This window comes from Sinocyclocheilus grahami, unplaced genomic scaffold (assembly GCF_001515645.1).
Source record: "Sinocyclocheilus grahami isolate Dianchi unplaced genomic scaffold, SAMN03320097.WGS_v1.1 scaffold55.1, whole genome shotgun sequence".
Classification (NCBI taxonomy): domain Eukaryota; kingdom Metazoa; phylum Chordata; class Actinopteri; order Cypriniformes; family Cyprinidae; genus Sinocyclocheilus; species Sinocyclocheilus grahami.
In genome coordinates, this window is record NW_015505234.1 from 3,769,487 (window position 1) to 3,787,604 (window position 18,118).

At 37.5% G+C, this 18,118-nt stretch overlaps 2 protein-coding genes across 4 annotated transcripts in view; one reads left to right on the forward strand and one right to left on the reverse strand.

Annotated features, from left to right (window-relative positions):
• The window catches only part of LOC107583810 (alpha-1,3-mannosyl-glycoprotein 4-beta-N-acetylglucosaminyltransferase C-like), a 116,387-nt gene that overhangs the window by 86,521 nt on the left and 11,748 nt on the right, over positions 1 to 18,118 (forward strand). Inside the window, exon 1 of one of the 3 annotated variants that reach the window (XM_016270150.1) lies at positions 3,845 to 3,885. The exons of the other annotated variants lie outside the window; for them this stretch is intronic. The gene's annotated coding sequence lies outside the window, so the exon portion shown is untranslated. Of the gene's footprint in view, positions 1 to 3,844; positions 3,886 to 18,118 lie in introns of those variants that run through there. 3 annotated transcript variants of the gene reach the window in all.
• Positions 2,284 to 3,921, reverse strand: LOC107583811 (epidermal growth factor receptor kinase substrate 8-like protein 2). The gene is made up of 4 exons (XM_016270151.1): positions 3,894 to 3,921; positions 3,487 to 3,664; positions 2,607 to 2,739; positions 2,284 to 2,516 (listed from the first exon to the last, which is right to left on the reverse strand). The coding sequence occupies exons 1-4, from the start codon at positions 3,919 to 3,921 to the stop codon at positions 2,439 to 2,441; spliced, it is 417 nt and encodes a 138-aa protein (XP_016125637.1). The 3' UTR covers positions 2,284 to 2,438.

The following is an 18,118-nucleotide window of genomic DNA, read 5'->3' on the forward strand; positions in this document are numbered from 1 at the left end:
ATCTCACCCCAGGCGGGTTGAGTCTACCGCAGGGACTTCCATATGTAGCACTGCCCTGGGCCAGTCCATATGTGTAATTCCACATGTTACCTCCTATGTGCGGGATGTGGCTTCCGTAGCGTCCCAACTGGGTACGCTTTCCCAGTGTTATCCAATGTACCACTGTATGGAACAGCAGTGCGGACACCTCTGCCTAGCCGCTGTCCTATCTTCTGCCCCAGCTGGTGTGGGGGGACTTGCCGGCTTCCGCAGGGCACTGGAGGGGGTCAGCAATAGTGGCGTTTTCCATACGGATCCCAATTCGTCAGTCACGACTGACGTAACGTAGAATGTGACTGACTGAAAAGCGTCCCGTCGCCACAGTTGCTGTACCACCGCTGTATTGCCGGGGCACGTAGTCTCAGCAGCAAAAAACTGATGTGCGTTTGTACGCGCTCTCCTTTTAAACCCGCGCTGCGGGGTGGGGTGCACGTGGCGAAACATGCACGCCAACTGTCATTGGCTTGTTTAGTTAACACTCAAAGGGGATTGGGCTCTCGGGCGAGATCCCAATCCGTCAGTCACGACTGACGTAACGTCTCCGTTCCCTCCTTCAGGGAACGAGGGTTACACAAGTAACCGAGACGTTATATATACTGTAAATATAAATGAACTAGTGTTCATTCCTTTTTAACCAAATACTAAAGCAGTCTAGTTCTCAGGCAAATGAAGCTTCAGGTGTCATGGATCACATATGTTTGCCAAAACTAATCAAGTTCTAATACAGTGCTTTAATGTAAAATGTGTTATTGATTTAAAAGTACATTTTGGTGTTAAAACATAACTTCATTGCTCTGTGCATTGTATGCCATTCTTTTTAAGCTATTTGAGACTATGGTGATGTAATTATACATTTTATATCTACTCAGCCTGATGTCATATTCCATGATATATGGGAGATAGAAAGGCCTATAGAAAATTCTCTCAAAAATGGTAGATTATCTGGATGCGAATAACAATAGCTGCACTGCAAATCTCCAGTATCTTTTCTTTGATGTTCCTCTCTGTAAATCCCATCATTAGGCATTGATTCATGCCATGAATCATAGTGACAATACGCAGCCACATTCACCCTCTCTTAAGGCTGGGAGGTGTTATGACAGTGCATATAAAAGGAAATGGAGGTCATTCTCACTCATCCTGAACACAGCACAATACTCACTGATGCGTTCACAATCTATTCCAGAAATAAAGCAACAAGACAAACTGAAAGCCACTGTTATGTGCCCCCTGTGAGGGTGAGTAGCAAAGCTGCCAGTCAGTGAGGCGGTTAGAGATTCAGCCTTATGGTTTCCACAGGACTGAAAGGGGGCTTTATAGACAACACTGGGTAAGAAGTGCACCAGAAATTGTGAAAAGTGAAAAGCAATAGTACAATATCATCTGGCACTTAGGGAATCAATACACGATTCATGTGAACATTTTTTTTTTATCAGTTACAGAAGTACAGACCCATAACTTGCACACATACTAGTAAAATACCCATGTGTTTGCATAGTTTATTTTAAAAATGTTGTTATTTAATGACAAACACTGTTCAGAATCATAATTCAAAAGTACAGACAAGTAATGTTTCACAATACATATATGTGCTCTCATTTCTCTTATTATGAAGTATGAGAGAAAAAAATTATATAGAGTATATTGAAGAATCGAAAAAAATAAATAACACATTGTTTAAAATTAATATTCAAGTAGTCATTTAGCCAAATTAAGTATGTGATAATAGATTACAATACTTCACTGCATTACTTAATATCATTTAATTTTTTTGATTCATCTTTTATTATTTATGCAGAAACAGATGGGACTTGTATCGAATGTCAGATTAAAGGAATAGTTTACCCCAAAATGATAATTAATCAATGTCATTATTTACTCACCCTTAGAAGCAGTGGCATTTGACGAGATGTGCTGAACAGCGCCATAGTTGATTTGAAAGCTAGTGAATAATGACTTACACTTGACAGACATTGCCACTTTTAGCATTTTATGAAAAAAGGAGGTTCTACATAAAAAATAACTGCAAATGGGTTTTGAAACGACCTGAGATTGAATAAATAATGCCAGAGTTTTTTATTTTTGGGGGGATTAACTATTCCTTTAATAGCACCAATCATAAGTCAATGCCTTCTATCAAAAGCATTTTCCTCTCTATAAATGGAGGTTAAAGACTTCACTCCCAATGCATTCATGTTCATCAGTTTAAGCACTAGAGTTAAGCACTACATTGTATGGGTCATAAAGGAAATAGGCGGGACTGGGCTTCACTAATGACTGGAGTTGTTTAGTCCATCTGTTCTGCATTACTCTGGGTGGCTGTTGATTTTAGAGTGAACAAGAGCGTTCAAGAAAATGTGAGGAAATAATGCCATGAGTGATGGCCTGATTGACTTTAATCATTCCCAGGTTGAGTCCTCCACCTCCTGTTGTCGTCGCCTCATGATCTCCTGTAGTTCTGTATCCCCATGACCCCTCTGAGAAAAAGAAAGACATTCAAGCCCACTTTTGGACTGCACTTGAATGTTTAATCAGCACAAATTCAGTAATATAGCTCTGTGACAGACCTCTATTTGAGCTTTCTGCACACTGATCTGACTGAAGACACGGGAACCCTCATCCCCACACACAGCTTTCAGCTCATCCTTACTGAGGGAAAATAGTTGAGCACCGTTCAGAATACCAAGACATTCCACCACCCTGGAATGTGAAGACAATATTACATCATATGGAGTCATTTCATGAGGAATACAATTTTATTTGATTGTCTGAGATAAACTGCTTCAAATACTATGAAAATATACTAGGGCAAATTCACTAAACAGGTGTGCAACTTTCTTGATACAGTTTCCAGGCACTAAATGAGCTGAAATATTGGTGTGAATATTTTCATTCTTTTTAGCACAAACATGCCTCCATTCTGCACTGTAAAAAAAAAGCACCTACATATTTTCATGTTTACTAATCATTTTAAGTCTCAGATACTAAGAAATACAATTTTCTTGAAATGACATAAAAACCCATGTCAGACCAGCAGAATTCCCCCAAATGTTGTCCCCCAGAATTTCATATTGCTGAAATGTTAATGTTGTGAGTTCCCAGCATGATTTGCAGCATGATTGACTTATGTGGTTACTGTTATAAGATTATTGTTTTGCTGTTTGCTGACTTCATTTAAACTTTTGCTATTTTGTCATTATTGTTATTTGGTGTGTTGAGATGTAAAGAGCTCATCTTTTTACATTTGTTGATTGTCACCATTCTTGAGGTTTGTGTGTCAAGTGTTGAGTAGAGCTGTAGACAAGTCCAGCTTTGTCGAGTCCAAGACAAGTCCAAGTTGAACTTGTAACCTCAGTTTAACAGCTCATATGTTTATCCACTAGGTTACACCACCTATATAAGTATATTAGTGAAACTGTCACATGTCACAGCTCACGTGTCACTCACGGTCTAGAGAATCCCTTTACATTGAGCCAAGCGTGGACCTCAAAGGGCTGGGATTCATATGTGATGGTCACGGATGTACTTGAGCCCTCCACCCGAAAGTTTCGAGCTGGGGGCTGGGCCTTGTTGTCGGTTATCCTCTTCAGTAGTTCATCATTTACCTCCTTCTGTTGGTTGCGGTCTAGAGAAATAGACAGAAGAAGCGAGAGACAGAGAAACAAGCATTGGGACAGAGACAGTGAATAAGATTGCCCAAGACAGGAGCAATGAGCTCTGGTGGGAATCTGCAATCTATGTACATAAGAGCACTCTCACACCAAATTCATTTCCCACTTCTCTGCATTTTTTCGGCAGACTCTCCCCGCTTTCCATCTCACAGCAAATACAGCGAGCAGATAAAAGGTACGTACTATCTTTATCCCTGGAGGATTTATTCATCTCCAAAACCTCGGTGTGATTTACAGAGACAGTGGAGGTACCTTTGTAAGGATTCACAGCCTGTAGAGATAGAACAAAAGCCAGGGAAAAACAGAGGGGCAGAAAAAGAAAGAGTCAACGTGTGCCATGTAGAGTGGGAGAATATATGCCTGTACTTTCCATGAATAAGGTACAACAAAGAGCCTGAATGTCGAAGTATTTTTCTCTTTTTCCACAAGTGGTCGGTGAAAGAAAGTGCTTAACCTTTATAAAATGGTATTCTGTTTCTATTACTACTGTATTTCTATTCATTTTCCATGAGGTGTGCAATTTTTCAACCCTGTGAGCAAAACTGGGGCCTGTCTAAATACAGCTTAAAATTTCGGTAACACTTTACTTGAAGGGGTGTGCATAAGACTGACATGACACCTTCATAATCATGACATGACACATGTCATGAATATGAAGGAGGTTTTATGCATGTTTATGACAACTGTATGTAATATATGTAAATATATATATATATTTTAAAAGTGGACAGGCCAAAATCACAATTTGTCTAAAATATCTAGGCTATTAAAACAAAACATGGTATCTGTGCCTCTAATACTAAAGTGAATGAGCTGAAATAGTGTTGTGGATATTTAAATTAAGTCACTGTCCATCTTTTCAGCACAAACATGCCCCCTTTCTATGTAAAATTGGGCTCATTACAGATTGCATGTAATTCATAGAACTATAGACCTTATTCAGGGTAGTGCCATTTTTTATTTTTGGCAGGACTGAAAATGTGGCTGTGAGGGATATAAACGCAGTGCATTGAATGGACTGTATTGTTGTTAACATACAGAACCTGACAAAATGTCTTTTTGACAAGGAAAAAAAAACTTTCAGTAGACAAAAACGCCATAAAACAGCTTTAAAATTCATAAGTTGTGAAAATTATGTGATACAGGACCTTTATACGGTGTGTGCCATTGTAAGTACTGTAAGCATATCACAGCTTCATTTTCATCCGGGTTAAATTCAGTATAGTGTCTAATCTGATTAAAGTCTATTTAGACATATGATGCTTAAACAAAAAGTAATGAGACACTAAAGTGTATTGTATTCATGAAATGTGCCTTGTAGAATGCAAATAATAAACCAGACTGTTTGATGAACAGTGTTACAATGAGGTTTTTGGACTGCAAGCTAACCTGGCTGTTGAAGAGAGCAGCACGGTTGTACTGCTGCTGTCCTGGTTTGACCTCTTCTAGCACATTACACGGCACGTAGCCCGACTGACCGCTGCGGTTCCTCAGCAGCCACCACTGTTTATTGTTTTCCAAGACCTAGAAGCACATGAGATTCATGTCTACTATTAGCACTGTAAACTGCATGAGTGTGCATGGAGCAGGATTTTTTGGGACAAATCTATTCTTCAGACTCTTTCTTGTTCATTCAACATGTTGTCTAATTTTAACTAAAAGGTTTTGGTGCAGCGGTTGTGTCATACTGTGTCCCAATGATGCATCCTACCATTGGGATCCCAGAATGAAATCCCAGTGATACCAGGCTCAGGCCGGGCATGTCTAGAAACACGATTATCCGTGTTTCCAGATGGATTAGCCAATTGGGGGTAATCCCTCTTGATCACTTCAGTAGTTCTCATGTAAATAGAGTGCCTCAGGGCTGGAGGCTGTTCTGAGAGAAATGGCAGACATCTGAAAGTGGCAGGTTGAAAGGATGCCTTCCCACATGCTTCACTTCAGCTTTCTAAATTGTTGTGGGTATTGTGCATTTGCAAGGGCTTACACTCTTAAACATAAAGGCTCTTTAATGACATTTATGGTTCCATGAAGAACAACGTCCATGGAACCTTTTCCATTCTACAAATGGTTCTTTATAGTGGAAGAAAAATGTTCTTCACACTAAGAGAAAATGGTTATTTCACTGAAGTTCACTGAAAGGCTTTTGGGGGACCAAAAATGGTTCTTCTGTGGTGTTGTTCGACTTCAGCTTTCTAAATTGTTGTGGGTATTGTGCATTTGCAAGGGCTTACACTCTTAAACATAAATGCTCTTTAATGACATTTATGGTTCCATGAAGAACAACGTCCATGGAACCTTTTCCATTCTACAAATGGTTCTTTATAGTGGAAGAAAAATGTTCTTCACACTAAGAGAAAATGGTTATTTTAGGCAAGTTCACTGAAAGGCTTTTGGGGGACCAAAAATGGTTCTTCTGTGGTGTTGTTCTCTTTTTGGAACCTTTATTTTCACCCTATAGTTCACCAAAAATGAAAATTTGCTTAAAATGTACTCGCCCTCAGGCCATCCAAAATGTAGATGAATCTATAAATAATCGAAACGACTTCAGTCCATTAATTGTGAAGTGAAAAGCTGTATGTTTGTAAGAAACAAATACATCATTAGGGTGATATAAACTGTCACTTCTGGCTAAAATACGTATTAAAAGTGTGCTGTCACTTTAATTGAGTGTGAGCGGTGCAGCAAAAATAGACTCGGCGCCAAAACCATCGCTTCAGCGCTGCTCATACGATGCTCCTGCTTGACGCTCAAGCTCTGCTCCTGCTCCCGGTGTGAATGTACTCATTTGTTAACATGCACGCTGAAAAAAATACACACTGCTCACACTTGTGGTGTGAAACGGACCTTAGACTGTTTTCGCTTATAAACAGTACTTGATAGTACATATTTTTCTCCTGATTCAGACGAGACAACTTTTTCACTGGAGAAAGCGATATTATGGATATAGTATGCATATTATAGCCAGAAAGAAAGGTTGGAAATTAAAAACATCTTTATGATGGATTTTTTTTCTTACAAACATGCAGCTTTTTGCTTCACAAGACATTAATCGATGGACTGGAGTTGTGTCAATTACTTCGTGATGTTTTTAGCAGCTCTAATTTTGACAGCACCCATTCACTGTAGAGGATCCATTGGTAAGCAAGTAATGTATTTCTCTAAATCTGTTCCAGTGAAGAAACAAACTCATCTATATCTATATCATTGGCGTAAATATTCAGCAAATTTTCATTTTTGGGTGAACCATTCCTTTCAGAGTGAACTAGTGTTACAATAATGTGCAGTTGCAAACGGAGTATCATTAATGCATCATAAAGTGGACAGAACTAGATTCATGTATTTTTATAGTTTAGATATGTTGTGTTCAAACTAGTTTCCCTCAAACTTTTATACAACAGGATTGTACTTTTCCACAAACTTTTGTACAACAGGATTTTTTTATATATACATATATATATAATTTATGTTCAAACATCGGCCTACAGAGTCTTCTAGACCTTGAGCACTGTGTGAGAGCTGTAGTCATGTTTTCTCTTCTTCTGCCTCCCACACGGTGTACTTGAGACCTGTTCTGCCCCATTCCCCATCCTCCTCCACCTCCACCTCCACCTCCTCACAGAGGGTCATCCGTACCTCCAGCACCTCACCCGGCTGCACGGAGATCTCATTGGCATTACGTGCCACGAAGTGATAACGGATCCTGACATGTTGGAGGTCGCTGTTAGATCTATGTGGTAGAAATAGCAACACAGCACAATACTTTGAATACAGTTCATTCATAGGTGAGACTACAGCTGACTACAGTTACGTAGTCGACACTTGACATTATTTTTAGAAGTTAGATTTAGTATTTTTAGCCTTAGAGTGGTTAATGTGGTCTCTGCACCTCCTCATGAGTTGGCTTTTGGTGTTTTAGTTGTTGTAGACACTTTAAAGTCATTAAAGTCAAAGGGAAGCCATGTTTGCAACCCATTCTAATTCTTGTAATTTGATGTATTTCAAAGTGAAACAGGATGTTCAGTGTAGAAAAAAATGGATTCAAGGTTTGTGTTGGTTTGACAAAACAGTGCCTAAATAGCTATTATTGATATTTATTAATATTATACAATAGTTGTTTCAGGGGAAAAGTTATTTCATTTTGATTTTATTTGGAAAACTGCACCAGTTAACCAGTTAATCAAAATAAGGCAAGACCAATGGAAAAAGAAATTATTAATTTTGATTTCATGTTGACTTTCAAGGAAATCCAGCAGACCAAACAACTTTGTCTAGAGGCCAGCCTATGAACAAACAACTCATTATAACTAACAAGCCGGCATAACAGGCTACTTTGAAAATCCTTGTTTTTCCTATAAATTGGTTAGAAATAAACCAAACTTTCTGTTTTAATGATATGTTGACAAATCTAAATTCCTACAGCTTTTTTTTTTTAAGTTGCAAACTTTAAAGCAACATCTATATGGACAGAACATGCATTATAATAAATACCTTTCAACAGGGTGTTTTGCTGTGTATTCTTCCTTGCCTTGTAAATCTACTTTATGACACTAAATAACTCTACATGATAAACACAGGCATGCAGAACCGGTTTATTATAATGGACAACTTACGACTCAAGCATTCTTTTTCAGAAGAGCCTGCTGTTGCTTTGCTGCAAGCGCGCCGTTAGCCGCTGCACGATCCGCCAAGGTGGAAAGTAACTTGACGTGCTGCAGCCTGCACATGTGGTGTGACTCATGCATATTTCAGTGGGCCTGCACAGAGCATGGAGAACTTTAAACTGAACGTACTGGTCCCCATGCATCTTTAATGTGCTGGCCTATACCTCCCTCCTCCTCATCCAGTCGTAGAGCGTTGAGGATACCCGCAGTGGCCCAGTATCCAGCCAGTGCCAAGTCCTTCTTTCTTGAAGCGCATAAATAAATAAACATGCTGAACACTGGAAACTGGCACTCCACTAGACAACAGGCAGATTTGTTTTCGCCTGCCATCGCAATTGTTTTACACGCTCCAGATAACTGACCATATATTTTAACAGTCTCATAATTTTAGCCATTCAGCATATCACTCTTAATAAATTGCCACAGTAAAAATGTAATTATCAACATCATATATTTATATACTTATAAAACAACTGTAATAAATTATTATCTCTATATAAATTATTAAAGGGTAATTAAATAATAATCCATGGCAGTTTAGATGCAACATCACAGCCTGTATAATTAAAAATAGCTTTTAAAGTTTTCTTAGGGTTAATATAAATAAAAATATAAATATTACTTTTATGTATATATAAATATAAAATATAAATTTTTTAAAAGTCACAAACATATGTCCCTAAAAAAAGGAATATTCAGGGTTAAATACAACTCAATCGACAGTATTTGTGCTTTTACAACAAAGTAACAACCACTTGTTTATTGTTTGAGCTGTAAAGCTGTTTAAATTACCATTTTTACAATTGTTGTCATGGTTATTGTAAAATTTGATAAAACTATCCAGAAAAGGATATTTAGCAGTGTTTCTTCATGCAAAAAAACAGGTTAACACTCATACTGTTTATATTGTGTAGTTGAATTGAAATATCGAGTATTTTAACGTTTATAAATTGCCCCCATTTAATTTCATTGTAAGTGCCTCACTGTAAACCATGAGTGAATGTTCAGCAAATTGTCATTTTGTGGGAGAACTATTCCTTTAACTGTCCTGAATCTGGAATATTATTTTACAACCTACACAGTACCTTTTGTCGTGGCATGTTGACTGACAGTATATATATCACCAAGGCCCTATCAGTACATCGAGCATTTCTGTAGCACAGAACAGTTCACATCACAGCCTGAAGAAACAGTAACCTTTCTGCAATCCTCAGTTGTCGACCCAGTCTGTGACCTGTAATAGTATAATAATGTTGGAAGATGTTATCATCCCAAAGCCGGTCATGGGAGGACCCCGTTTTTAGCTACAGTTGGATAACACAAACAAGATGACGCCATGCTTCTAGAGCATGGACTGGTGTTTCTACTGGTGATATGTTTGGTTAATCCAAGGCTCGGTGTAATCATTTGCCAAAAGCATCTACTCCCACAATGCCATGTTCATCTTGCTGTAAAGCATAGCTTGGATGCTGAACATGTGTATCCAATTTCACACTTAAAATGCATATATATTTTAATTTACATTTGTTTTTGTTTTTCTGAATGCATATCTCATCTGTTTGATAGTGTTATACAGTCAAAATGTGTTGTTGCTAGCTATCCGCCTCATTTTGTGTGGGTTTTTGCATGTCACAGTACTTTTCTAGAGGGTTTATTTCATAAAAAAGAGTGATTGGTTATATTCCAGTAAACAAAATCTATTTACTTGTCATCAAACAAATGAACAATGGTGTTTACCACCTTTGCTAAACTGTCTTTCTTGCACAACATATGCAATTATTAAAATGACATCTAATTAGAGGCGTTGAGCAGGCTTTTTACATAAGATTAATTGCATTTTTGAGAGCACTTTTTCTTCATTATTATTCTGCCGTGCAAATGGATTCACTGCAACTGTAATGCATATTCATTTTCAGGAAGCTTGGAAATTGTGGGAAATTAGCCAAAGGTGTATCTGGGCTGCTGTGAGGGTACAAGCAGAATGTGTTATACAGGAGCAGCTTTTACTCCCTGAAGTCTGGGCCTCCTTACCTTCCATCTTCAACTATGGCTTTGACTCAAGACAGAGCCTGTGCAGGTTGTTATTGTGGGATATTTAAAGGGGACACATCTTGAAAAAGAATATTTCCTTGCTCTTACGAGATAAAACCCAGGTGAAAAGGAAGTATCTTTAAATTGTGCTTTTTTGGACATATTTAATATATTTAAATTATACTATACTAAATGCATACAGGTGCATCTCAATAAATTAGAATGTCGTGGGAAAATCATTTATTTCAGTAATTCAACTCAAATTGTGAAACTCGTGTATTAAATAAATTCAATGCACACAGACTGAAGTAGTTTAAGTCTTTGGTTCTTTTAATTGTGATGATTTTGGTTCACATTTAACAAAAACCCACCAATTCACTATCTCAACAAATTAGAATACTTCATAAGACCAATAAAAAAAAACATTTTTAGTGAATTGTTGGCCTTCTGGAAAGTATGTTCATTTACTGTACATGTACTCAATACTTGGTAGGGGCTCCTTTTGCTTTAATTACTGCCTCAATTCGGCGTGGCATGGAGGTGATCAGTTTGTGGCACTGCTGAGGTGGTGTAACTAATCTATAGAACTGCAGCACAAGCCTGTCAAATGTAGCATTACTGTCTGTTCAAAATTAAAAAATTAAAAAATTACCTGTTGTACTGAACTCGTATCGAATCATAACCACAAAACTGAGGTATATACCGAACCGTGACTTCTGTGAACCTTTACACCCCTAATATTTAAGCAAATTGTACAGGAATGCTAATGGTTTAACATGTATATGTTTATAAAAGGACAGTGAAATGAAAGGAATATTCAAAAAGAAAATAGTGTGTATGTGCATGAGAGTGTCTAAATATAACAAGGAGTTTATCTCCAATTTCAAAATCCTTTCTGTTATCATCAATAATTAAAGAACCCTGGCTTTTACAGCTATCTGATTCAATATTCTGTTGTGCTTGCTATAGAACAGGCCATTGTTCTTCTTTTCCACGATTTTCTAAAAGGCTGGAAGACTATGCACAAAATTGATTCTTAGAGCAACCAGGGAACATGTGCTGCATGTGCTAAACATCAGAAAGATGCCAAGCGTGAGCTCTTCCTGTGGTTTGAAACTCCGCTCAAAGTTTACCTTTGTTAAGTAAGAATAAAAGTTTGGCGTTTTATTTTACCTCAGGCTTGCTGGGGAACTTCAAAGCCGACAGAAAGACTGGAAGCCAAAAGAAGAGGCAGCAGCAGCAGGTTTATTCTGAAATGTTTATTTTATTTTATTTTATTTTTCTTCAAAAAACTTGAAGTGTGTTACGATTCACAAGAGAATAACTGACAATACATTCAATATATTCTGCAATATATGCAAATCAAAGATTGATTTCAATCATTAGGAGGAGCAAATTTAAAGAGATAGCAGACAAAAGCATGTATTGAAGTTGGTTGGACTTTCATTCTGACAGCACTCATTTACTGCAGAGAATCCATTTCTGAGCAAGGGGTGCAGTTTCTTCAAACCTGTTCAGATGTAGAAACAAACTGATCTACATCTTGGATGGCCTGAGTGTTAGTAAATTTTCAGTTTTGAGAGAACTATTCCTTTAAGACCAGACTGGCCATTAATGATTGTCTTGGGTTGTAATGGCCGTGACTTTTTGTGTAAGGTTGTGATGTGACAGCGTTCATTTTAAAAGTGTGATTGTGGAATTGAATTGTAAATGGCTGAACTGTTGTGTGGAAGTCAGAAAGTTATTCCACACAGCTACAAGCATAAATGTCAGTGAGCAGAGTTGTGCTCGTTAATTAAGGACTGATTGCGTTACAAATGGCTTAGAGCCTCATTTGACTCCATATGAACATCTCCCTAAGCAGGCATTACTGAAGGAGATAAGACTTATATTTCTACAGCAGTGGAAAAAATTATATTGCAGTTTGTTTCCCCCCAATTTTCCCAGTTAGTTTCGCTAAACAGCACAAATCAACAGTTTGTAAGTCATACTGTATCATTTGTAATTTCCTCACATTTCCATCACTCACACAATTAAAATTAAATGAAATGTAAAACATCAGTGTAGCTCATTTAAATAAGCAATAGAGAAAATGTTATGTAAATAATGAAAAGTAATGGATTAGTATGAATAATTTTGTTGCATAAAGCTAGGCCATAATTCAGATTTGTAGAGAATGAATACTTAATGAATGCCCACTGTGATGTGAAGATGTTTTCCTTACCAGTTCAGTTGGTTCAACAGCTAAAAAGCTTTCCAAGCTATTAATATTTAAATAATAAAATAAATCTGGACCTATCCATTTCTTTCCAGATTTATGCTAATTTCATTCTAATTAGGCACTTTATGCTAATGACTTCAGACATTATAGATTTCACTTGCAAGGAACATAATACATAATGGTGGTTATGCAATACAGAAAAAAACACACCTTTTTCATACTGGAATCCAACTGTGTGTTCTTTATTGATTTATGATTAGTCCGACTATGTTCACACAGTTTGGTTATTCACAAGAGTTATGCACTCTAAAACTTTTGCCATTTTTATTGGTCATACGAGGACTTCAGTATTAATATTACTATAATATTGCAATATTGCAGTGTTCATTGTAATAGATAAGTACTGCAGCAATCTATAACTAAATTCAATATTTCTTGTCCACATATTTATTTATTTGGTAACCTTGCTCTGCATCAGGGTTTATTTAGCAATAACTGTATATTAGCTGTACTTTATTCATGTTACAATTCCATTTGATGTTTACACATTTTCATATATTTTACTCTAATGTTTATTGCATCTGTGAATTTCAGTTTTGTTTTCTTCACATGAATAGTTTTTGTATGAGAATGTTGGCTGCTTATTCAAGGCATGTTTGCTGTTGACTTTTTATTGAAGGTTGTAAATTAAAATGCTTAGACCTGCCCTTTTGCAAATGAATCGTGCCAAAGCAGAAACAGCATTGTTGAGCCCCTTCAGAGCATTTCTCTTGACTTTGATGCACAGTGTCTATTGTAAGTAGCTAAACAATGAACTGTCCATAATTTCAGAGAGCGAAAGAGAGAGAGCAAGAAACAGTCACTGTTGCGAATGCTATAGCATTGGATTCTCTTTCTAACAAAAATGTGCTGAGAGGAGATAGTGCTTTCTCATGTTATCTGCTACTGGACGCACACCCCACAGCACATTTTCCCATTTCTCACTTGTGACCCAGCAGTCACCTAGGCTTTTTACAGAGCTTTTAGGAAAGAGTGCTGTCCCACCATTCCTCTCTCATAAATGGAGAGGGAGGGAAGCTTTGCTCAATGGTATGACTTTCACAGTCATCTCCCTATAGAGCCAATTGATCAAGGACCCTGAGATGTCAAAATGTATCTGCCTGGGGGTACATCACTTGGTTTGAGGTGATCTGGGCTTCATAAATCTCTACACTATTGACAATAGTGAACATTTTTTGTCTGGGAAATTTTGCTAATGTGGCCTCACCTTAATATTGTCCAACAGTGACATAAGCAGATGAGATTTCAGAGGGAAACAGCATCTATTTGTCTGCCTTGTCTCAATTATGCTTTCACTGGTGTGCTAAAGTGTGGCATGGATGTAATATGGGCACATTCATGCCACATTGATGAGGCAAATCAGCCTGAATACATCAAAATAGTGGAAGTGGATATTGCCACTTTAGTTCACATCTGAATTGAAATTAACTTGAAATTACTTGAAAAGATGATCTATGATTTAGCTGGTTTTAGCAAGCACTCCATCTCCATGTTTATAGCCTTACTGGAACCTGTGGTGTTTACTGAGGATTTGTAGTCTAATGGTCCAATAGGAAGATGACCTTTAATAATAATAGCCATGCAAACATCAACTGGAATTGGAACATGAATTTATACTGGACTAAAAAATGAAAATCTTCTCATTTCAGAAATCCACATAGCACTATCACACACATACTGTTTTTAGTGGCTATAGGATATTTTATATTTGAGGGAAAGGAAAAACCGTACATGTGCAGTTTTGAGTTTTTGAGTGTGCTTGAGGAAAATGGAAGCGAAGCATAGAAAAGAAGACAGGGAAGAAAGTGAAAGCGAGTAAAAGAAAATGATCATATTGAACCAAAGAATGAGAATGACTGTACCGTGTATTTGTGCTTTTTAAAGTGGAAACGGGGGAAGTCATATCGCTGAGGTCCATCTCCAGAGCTCCCCTTTGAGGTTTGGGTTGGTGCTATAATCTGGGTCAAAGTGCTAACTGCTAAGAGGCGCTTGTGAGAGGCTCGTTCACACATGAATCATTTCTCATGCCTCTCTTCCTCATTACACTCTCTGCTGATAGAATTTTAAAGGCCTCCGTGTCTCTGACTGACCTTAAAGGTAAAACTCTGCCTCACGGCAATGACAGAGCCTCGCTCAACAGGCTAACCTTGTAAGATGCACCACATAACTAAAGACACAGAGAGGTAGAGATTTGAGTAAGCATTAGTCACTCATATTAAGCAAGAAGCCATACTGTGATTTTAAAAATGTGTGAATGTCAGACAACATAGACCAGAACGGTTTGCACATATTGTGAGGTCAGTGGCTCAGTTCCAAAAGCATTTTAAGGCATCACAGTTCCCTTTCAGTCGGTCACTCTCGACGTCACGTCGGAGGACCGACAAAATTGGGATCTCGCTTAGAGGGACCAATCTACTTCGAGTGTAAACTAAACGAGCCAATGCACATTGGCATGCGATTATTGCATCCAGCTGCTGCTGATCACAGCGTGCTCACAACGCAAAGGCTGTTTCTCAAGCATAATTACATTGCCTTATTCACCTTATTTTCAATGTGAAAGTAAGCTGTTTCTTGTTCATGTGTGAGACTTCTGATTCATTAGCCACTATAGATGAATACTGAATAACTGTGTTTATGATTACAGTAAAACATTAAATTAATTATATGAAAACAGCTGACACCAGAAGCCTTGCATATTCAAGTTAAAAATGCAGCGTACACTGTTACTGTATGAACATTAAGTAGATTTATTATCAACAAAAATATACTTCATTTAAAGGAATAGTTCACCCAAAAAATTAAAATTCTCACCCTCGGGCCATACAATGTGAAGATGAGTTTGTTTCTTCATAGGAACAGATTTGGAGAAATGTAGCATTATATCACTTGCTCACCAATGGATCCTCTGCAGTAAATGGGTGCCATCAGACAGTGCTGGGTAGTAGGGGAGACCGGGGCTGAAAGTAACACTTTTTGTTTATGCATCAGTAACTTAGTAGTTGCTTGCTCTAGATCTCTCAAATTTTGATAAATGATAGTCGTATTTGTCTATTACAAATATAACTCACATGGACTTGTACTACACAATCACAGATTTTGTGAGTTAATGTCAAATACAAAGAGTTCTGTTGTTACAACTTACCCTACTACTGGGTTGAGTTGTAACACAGGCTGGGGATAGTAGATGTAACAATGAAATTTATTGAAATAAGATCCACACTATCCAATTTATTCAAGAAATTTATTGAACAACAAAGAATAATCAGTCTTGAATAAAGTGAAATATTTAAATGGACAAAAACATGATATTGTATTTCTTTTAAGACTTCAGATTTAGCATAAAACAATTGCTGTGTGTGTTTGTTTGAGTGTTCATGTGTGTGTACTATATTCCTGTCTCATAATGGTTCAGTAACTAGCTATGTTGCCATCTACCTATTTTTATATGAATTTTGGGATATCACATAAAAAAATGCTGAATGGAAATGCCAAGATGCACATAAATTCTAAAAATGCACAAAAAACATATATGTGCTCTATTGAGGTGGATAATATTTTATCCAATAAGAAGAAATGCGCATAAACTATGATAGAAACACATTCACCACATAAACCCCTTGATGTGCAACAAAAAACTCACATGACTTTGGCTCAACAGAGGATATGACTGGATAACGGGACTCATCGGAATCATTATAAGGGGTTTGTTTTTACATTTTTAATGAACTGTAACAACTATCCCCAACCCAAAGAACCATAGCATAGCTAACTGTTTTAGCATGTGGGTTTGAAGTTAGCATGAATGCAAAGCATCAAATTAAACTAGAGAAATGGCTGTTTTAGGTTATGTAAGTCAAAAAACTATATCTAGTACAATACAATGATTTCTATGCAAAAAATAATCTTAAAGGGGACATCGGATGCTCACTCGGATGCCGCAACATACTTTGGTTGAAATTCCTCAGTGGTCATGTAAAACAACACCCTTTTTACCTTGTCAAAAACAGCTCTGCTCACAGTGACCCATTTCGGTGCATGTCTCTTTAAATGCTGATGAGCTCTGCTAACCCCGCCCCTCTCTTCCGTGGAAGAGGACAGGCGATTTGCAAATAATCATAAAAAGTATAAAGTGTGAGACTTACTTCTTCTGGAGGTACAGCTGGATCACGAACAGTGGGTTCTGATCCATCCTTGAGTTTTAACTTTTTAGCAAAACCTGCGTTGAATTGTCCCTCGTTCAGAAAGCTGTCTGGAGTAAAATTATTATGCGCAGATATAAACAAATTTAGGTGTATTCGATGCCGTATTACCATCAAAAACAAAACCAATCCACTGTGTCTTCAGTGGCTCTCATGTCAGGAGAAAATGAAGACTTATGTTCACTTTTACATTCATCTACAAAACACTTGCATTGCTTACTTGACATTGTTGTCACTACAGCTGCTCGAGCGTGGAGAAAATGGCGGACAGCTTACAACTGGCTGAGGGTGGAGATATGCTAATACTGGACAGTACGCCATGGGTCGTGGGTGAGGCCTGCGCAAAATGACATCATATAGCATAAGCGGCTTGATTATTGAGACTGTTTAGGTATTTTGGGGATTCAATTTTTTTTTTTTATCAATGTAGGGTGGTTGTGTCCACACACTGCTAAGACACATTATATGCATACACCATGTAAAGCTGAATTTTGGATCCAATGTCCCTTTTAATAAAAAAAACATGTACTTTCTTTCCTGAAAATCAGTTTTTGAGTCATAAAATCTACAATGTTGCTCACAGTCACATGCCACTTCTCCTGTAAGCTCAAAAATATCATGGGAGTGTCTGATCACCACAGCTCTTTTCTGACTTGTCAAACTGACTTGTCAACTGACACCGTGTTACAACACTCCCCAGTCTACCCTAATTGATTACATGTAATCAGATTACGTAATCAGATTCCAGAAATTATGTTCTTGTAATTAGATAATATTACATTTTAAAATGTTCATAATCAGATTACAGTTACTTTTCTATAGATTACATGATTACATATTCTAGGGCTGGGACAATAAATCGATGCATCGCAAATCGAGAAATGATTCTCTCTCGAATCAATTCTGAGCTTAGTTTTTAACAGCAGATGGCACTGCGTGCTTTAGAATAGCCTAATTCTGCTTGCTTCCAGTTCACACGCACCATTTGAACCTAAAATAATCACGCATAAAGTTCGAAAAGGTTGAAGCGAATTACAAGGATGTTCACAGTGGGCTGTGTTTACATTAATCTCGCATCATAAAAGCAGAAAAGCCGATGTGCAAGTACGTTTAACCACTTACATTACTCAGCCGAACACACAAGCGCTCTTCTTCATGAGCATTTGAGTGTGCGGTTAAAAACTAGCCTAAAGCACCATCTGTTGTTAAAAACTAAGCTCAGAATCGTTTCGA

What these genes read in the sequence shown, in the direction of transcription:
- LOC107583811 (XM_016270151.1), bottom strand. Translation starts at nt 3,921, where the DNA reads ATGAATAAATCCTCCAGGGATAAAGATA. An exon ending in GTAAAGGGATTCTCTAGACC is followed by an intron (nt 2,740 to 3,486) that starts GTGAGTGACACG and finishes TTCACATTCCAG; the next exon opens with GGTGGTGGAATGTCTTGGTA. An exon ending in TGCAGAAAGCTCAAATAGAG is followed by an intron (nt 2,517 to 2,606) that starts GTCTGTCACAGA and finishes TCTTTTTCTCAG; the next exon opens with AGGGGTCATGGGGATACAGA.